General features: G+C 31.5%; 1 protein-coding gene across 1 annotated transcript; it reads right to left on the bottom strand.

The window, feature by feature from the left end:
• Positions 1-3,300: 3,300 nt before the first annotated feature.
• On the bottom strand, positions 3,301-5,593 carry LOC107419853 (RING-H2 finger protein ATL13). Its single transcript, XM_016028678.4, has 2 exons — positions 5,417-5,593; positions 3,301-5,260 (listed from the first exon to the last, which is right to left on the bottom strand). The coding sequence occupies exon 2, from the start codon at positions 5,123-5,125 to the stop codon at positions 3,587-3,589; it is 1,539 nt and encodes a 512-aa protein (XP_015884164.1). The 5' UTR covers positions 5,126-5,260; positions 5,417-5,593; the 3' UTR covers positions 3,301-3,586.
• Between the last annotated feature and the right edge of the window lie 1,360 nt (positions 5,594-6,953).

Below are 6,953 nucleotides of genomic sequence, written 5' to 3'. Positions count from 1 at the left end.
AACAACTGAAAAAAGTTATAGGGAAAATAAAATTTACAAAAAAAAAATTCAGAAAGACCTTTGCTGACAAAAGCATTTTGTTGGTAAAAAATATATTACCGCCAAACATTTCACCGCTAAAAGACATTTATGACCAAAGAACTTATGTCACTAAAACAACCTTTTCAAACGAATTGCACTTTTGATGGAAATTTAATTATTGCCAACCAAAACAGTTTCATCATTAAAAAATCTTTTGCCATAGAATCCTATTTTGATGGCAAATCAATAATTGTCGACAAAAACTATTTCGTCGCTAAAATCACCTTTTTCGACGAATACATTTTGACAGCAAACTAACTATTGCCAACTAAAATTGTTTCGTCGCTAAAACTATCTTTGCTGACAAATTGTCTTTTGATGGCAAATTAGTTATTGCTGACAAAATGATTTCTGTGCTAGTTATATTTTCACCATTATAAAAATAGTTTTCCATGTGCTATATCTTGTAGCCAAAACTTTTTACCGACAATTTTAGATTCGATGGAAATAGTTTTTAGCGAGAAAAATAATTTTTTGTCAACAAAAATTTTAGTTGGTAAAAATTAAAAATTTTTCGATAAATACAATTGCAAAGGAAGCATAAGCGACGAAATGGCCGACGAATTTATTTTTGTTGGTAAAACATGTACCAACGAATTTTATGTTTTTACCGAGAATATTGTTTTGTCAGTAAAAGATAAATTTCTTGTAGTGTAAAAATTAAAATATAATTGTTAACTTATAGTAATTTCAACATAATAAGTTTTAAAAAATATTAAACACACATATGTAATAATTATTGTTATAACAATATACATGTAACGAAGGTTAATATATAACACATTTGTCCTCCAAATCGTCACAATTTTCGCACTTTATTCCTTAAATATAGAATAGATCACAAAATAATTTTTAACAAAGTTACTATCTGTCAAAATAAATTGTTGAATTAAATTGAGAACAAAACTATTGATTAGTCTACTGTAAAAATTTCCCAGCTGGTCACTATAATAATCTATCCAAATTTCAAGAGTTTACTATTAAATCTTTTTACATTTCTTTATATTAAAATAATGAGATATTATTAAAATAAAAATATATGGCATTTAAAAAAAAAATGCATGTCTCGCTTTCTATATTTGTATTTTATCTTTTAATTTGTTTTAACAATTTTGATAGTTTGTTTATATTTTATTTAAAAGTTCATTCTTCTATCAATTGCATTGTTCTAACAAATTTTGAGTTCCAATTCTCCCTCTTAGATAATAATAATAATAATAATAATAATAATAATTATAACAATAATAATAAAAAACTATCAATGTGTTTTTGTTATCAACTTTAATTAATAGATTTCTTTTAAAAAAATCTCCAATAATTAAACCCTTATGACCCCAAGTAGGGTGGGCATGGATTGGATTGGTTCAGTTTTGGACCGAAATACAATCCAATCCATACTTATCAGTATTCCTAATATGCAATCCAAACCAAACCATTAAAACGTTAAATCCAAACCACCAACATAAAATACAATTAGAATAATACAACATAGTCTACAATGAAATATAAAGAAGAAAATGTAGCAAATGATACACATCATACACTTATCAAGTAGTAAGCATTAATGTCATCATCTCATTTCTACAAAATCAAATTAAAATTGTTAGAACAAATAATATAAAATAATACATTCATTAAAATTCATTCATTCAAGAATCGATTTTGAATTTAGGGATGTAAAAAATATATATATATTAAAAATTAATATATAAAAATGGAAAAAAAAGGTTAAAAATTAATATAAAAAAATGAAAAAAATATTAAAATTTATATATAAAAATGAAAAAAATAAAAAATATATATAATTTTTTAATTATATAATATATTATTTGAATTGGATTGGAATAGATTTATATTTCCAATCCATAACCAATCTAATTCATATAATTTATAATATTTTGAATCCAATCCAAAAAATCAAATCCAAATCGTTAAAAATTGATTGAATTGAACAGGTTAAACATGTTGGATTTGGTTTTGCCCACCCCTAACCCCAAGGGCCCAACCTTTACCCCTAAAAACAATTAACTCTATTGAATGCAACAGCCTGTAACACAACAACCTTTCCAGGCCATTTCTGCTAAGCTTTCAAACCAAAAACCAATATTTGCATATAACACATGTATACATGGACATGGTACCAACATTTTCATTAATAATAACTAGGCTTGTGTTGAAAATAGTATATATATATATATATATATCATCAACAAATTAAATAAACCCATATTATTTATTTATTTTTTTGGGCGATAAATCCATATTCTAAAAGTCGTATTTACAAACTTTTTAAGTACTTTTACTAACATTGTAGTGTTCTCACTCTTAAATGATCTCTACCACTCCGATGGTGACGCTTATGTATGTTTCACATATTAATTTGATGGTCAATTACTAGCCCTGGAAATTTCAGCAACGTATATATAAATATCGATTATCCGATCAATTAATGAAGCAATAATTCTCTTTTTTTTTTTTTTTTTTTTTGGGAAGAAAATTAAGAGCAAGTGGCTAGCAATTTTGCATTTCATTTCAATTTGAATTTGAATTTTCAATTTTACATTTATTGCTGCTTTTATAACATATTTAATTCGAAATACCCAACCACTTTCTACAATATATTTATTGTGTATCTGAGTTCTAATATTTTAACTTCTTTTTTTCCTTGCCTTTCTTCATCCCAATGATCATTAAGGGAGGATAGTGCAACACTGCAACACTGCAACCCATTATATCTTACTTCTTTTCTTTTGTTTCTTTTATTTTTTTTTAACATCTTGAAGAAAACATTTTTGGACAGCAAGAGTATTTTGGTTTGGATTTTGTGAAGATTCATAAGCTCCCAACTTTATGAAGAATAAAAAAGGAAAATAATGAAGAAACAAAGACAATTTGGTCCTAAAAATAGACCTCATGTGATTCAAACACGTCATTGACCCTACAATTATTAATGCTAGTTGCTAACTGCTCCAATTATTAATATTAAGAGATGAAAGAAAAGACTAACACTCTAAAATGGTTTCAAAATTGGATTATGATGTAGGTCAAAATCTGCTGGTGTAGGAAAAAGACAAACCAAAATCTATAAACTTTAGTGAGCATCTTATAAAAACAAATGTACAAAATAACATATAAATCCAACAATTTGTGTCTATAAACTAAGGAAGACCTGACCCAGAAGGGGCAGAAGAAAAAAATTGGAAAAACCAGAACAAACAATTATGCAAAAAGAACCATATATTTCTCCTCAACTTGATATGCTTTCTTTCTGTGATATACTGCTGGGAAAGGTTTAAACTGTAACATTGGAAAGCTAACATTTTTGCAAATAAATTGCAGGAATTTTGTATTCAGATCTCTTTCCTAATTTCTTTCACTTCTTTTCTACTTCTTTTCCTTTCCAATTACAGAGGATGAAGAAATCAAAGAGAACAATTATCTAGACCCAAAAAAATAAAAATAAAAATAAAAAGTTTATATTAAAAAAAAAAATGCAAAATGAAAATCAGAGACCAGGATCAAAGGATGAATGAACAACTTTGTTTTGTCTTCCCATAATCCAAAGCAGAGTCCTCCTAGCAAAAGATGGTGTATTATTTACTTGAGAATCCAAACTGTTACAGCTCTGGTTTTCTTCATCCCAACCCAATTCACTCCCTCCATTTTCCCACCTGCTACTAATACCAATCTCTGAAATAGTCCTCCTCCTGCTCTCTCCACCATTTTTCTCCTTGCTCATATCTTCCCCTGCCACTCCATTCCTCACCGGAAACCGGAATGAAAAAGCCCGTCTCGACGAACTCGCTGCTGCCGCATTCGAATTCTCCTTCTTCCCCCTCATCCATATCTTAGATATAGAAAAGCTCTCTCTTTTACTCCTGCCTCCGCCATTATTGCCATTCATAACACCAGCAGCGCCACCACCCACTTGACTACCACCACCAACATTTCCAGCATTCACTTCCTCGTCAAGGCCATTGAATCTGAATTCCCTTATCGACTCGCAGTCGCATTCGGATATCGCCGGCCGCTGACCTGGTGTCAATGGCAGTGCACTAGGCTTCTTGCTTGACTGCTTCTTCAATGGTGTCCTAATGGGAACTTGCAGTGAAGAATTCTCATCCATTACATAAGCAAAAGACCCCATAGAGAAACACCTTCTTGCATCCACATTGTTTGTGCTACTGCTTCCTTCACCGCCATCATCACCACCACCGACATTCCTGAATTTCCCGAGCTTCACAGTCATTACTCTTTCCCCTGAATCCTCCTCCACCGAAACCCCACTTGGGTTTCCATCTTTGATAACAATCTCACACGATTTCCTTGATGATCCGGACTCATTGTCACCCCTGAAACTCAGCTGAGAGTTTGCTCTCAGAACAGAACTTGTTCTGCCAACAGCAGACGAGTTCTCTCTGTCTCTGTCAGTGACAATCTCTCTGGAGCTGTCACTCCCAGATTCAAGAACAAGAACAATAGGCGAGCAGCTGTTGTTTGGAGAAAAATCAGGAAGCAAACTGCCTCTGCAGAGAGGGCAAGTGGAGTGGGAGAGAAGCCATGTATCTATACAATCCATGTGGAAAGCATGGCTACATTTGGGCAACAATCTGAGCTTGTCTTCAGGTTCAAACTCACACAGACAGACAGCACAGTCAAATGGGTTTTTCAATCCGATTATGGCTTTGTAATGGAAAACAGGCAGAGCATCTATGAATGACTGATCAACACCAGCGTCATGGAGGTGAAAAAGCTGCTGCAATTGGCCTTGAAGAGCTGTCACATTTTCCAAATCATCTGGGTCTCTATTTGGGGGTCTCAAGAGGAATCTAACAAGGAGATGAAGCAAACCAGAGACGAAGAAAATGATTGCTAGGATTATAATGATAAGCAATATACTAGGACTCACTTTGTTGTTGAAATTGAAAGTATCAGATTGAGTATTGGAAGGTAAAGATGGTGGTGGTGGCTGAGCAAGAATATAAGGCTGTTCTATTGGAGAAGGAAAAGTTTTCTCTTTAATTTCTAGCAAAACCCGCTCCATGTTTTTTCTTTTCTTTTCTTTTCTTCTTCTTGTTTTTTTTTTTTTATTTTTTTTTTTTAACAAAGAGAGATTGTGAAAAACTCACCAAGATTGAAGCTTTTAGCTTGAATCATCATCTACTCTGTAAAATCCCATCTGGGTTATTGAAAAACAAATCCCAACTGGTGAGGAAAAAAGAGAAAAAAAAAAAAAAAAAATCCCAGAAAGGCTGACAAAAGGTTGAATCTTTTATATCATGTGGTGGAGAAGAATACAAGCAAGACATTTGATGGGGGACCAAAAGTGACTTACCTCAAATTCTTTTCACTGTTATGAGAAACCTGCAAGTCAATTTGGAGAAGGAGAGAAAGAGAGAGAGAGAAAGAGAAAGAGAATTGAATGTTATGTGGGTTTATGAGCTAGAATTAAATATGTGCCAGTGGAGGTAAGACTTCAAAAAAGAGCAGCAAAACTGGTGCCAGATGTAATATTTCAAAGAGTAACCAAAATTGTGCTAGAGGGTGAGATTTTTAAAAGAGTAATCAAAGAAATCTACCATTCCTGCAAAATTAAATGGAAAAAAAAAAATTACTGTCAAAGTCTCATTCATGAATCATGATGAAGTTTTCCTTTAGTGAATAGTGATACCAGAAAATTAATTTCACTTTTTATATCATGGCATTTTTTTTTTTCTTTTCTTTCATAAAATACAAGGCTTTTTTTCCTATTTTTGGTGAATGCAAGGCTTTTTTTCCTGGTTGACTTCAAAGTAACCCTCTGCGTCAACCCCAATGATCATTTAATACCCTATGCTATAACAAAAATATTTTGCTTTCACTCTTTCATAAAATAAGGAAAACAAACAAAGCCTTTTTAAAAATATATATATTTTTCACATGGAAATTCGAAACCCAGATGGGTGTATGTCAAATTTATATTTTTATTATTAATTCATTTTATTTTATTTTTTTTTCCCACTGTGATCACATTCTGTTCAGTTTCTTCTATTCCATTTCCAATCTGAAACTCTGCACCGTGAAATCCGTTCGCATTCTTCTGGGTACGACAAAGCATAGGTGGATAGTTAGAAAAGTCTAAAGAGAGAGACTATAGAAGGACAAAAATAAAATTTTGAAAAAAAGAGTATGAACGGCTAAGCGTATGATACGATGTAGTTTCTGGTATATGAAAAATAATATAAAAAGAGTCTTATTATTATTTCTTCTTTTTCCTATTTTTTTTTTTTTTTGCGTATGATACGATGTAGTTTCTGGTATATGAAAAATAATATAAAAAAGAGGGTGTTATTATTATTTCTTTTTTTATATATTTTTTTTAAAAAAAAGGAAAAAGAAGAGGATGTTAATGGGCATTGTCTGGACCCCAAAGCATGGGAAGTGACAATCTTACTTTGATCTTCTTTTTAAATATTTTGGCTTTCTATTTTCAAGGATTTAGTATTTGACTTTGTGTATGCTGGTTAAAGAGAAGTCAGTGATAGAACCAAACACCCATATAGAAGGGTCTTTCCACTTTCTGCTTCTGCGACATATTGATGCTTCGAGGTTTGGCGCACTAGGACCAAACCAGAGAGGTTAAAAAGGAAGAAAAAGGAAAGGTTTTCAAAAAGAGTGTACTTTTTTTATATTGGCATGGACATATGTGTGAAATATATTTACTTTTGAAAAGGACCGAATGGATATGATAATTGTAGCTAATGATAGGAAGAGAGGACTTACTTTCAAGTATAGAAATACAAGTTTACTGTAATTTTTTTTTTTTTTTTTTTTGGCTGAAGGGTTTTTTTTGGTAATATACTACCAATTCCGCACAAAAACTTGTTTCATTA

This window comes from Ziziphus jujuba, chromosome 1 (genome assembly GCF_031755915.1).
Source record: "Ziziphus jujuba cultivar Dongzao chromosome 1, ASM3175591v1".
Lineage (NCBI taxonomy): Eukaryota > Viridiplantae > Streptophyta > Magnoliopsida > Rosales > Rhamnaceae > Ziziphus > Ziziphus jujuba.
Note: the sequence above shows the minus strand (reverse complement) of the source record. Positions and strands in the feature narration are given on the sequence as shown.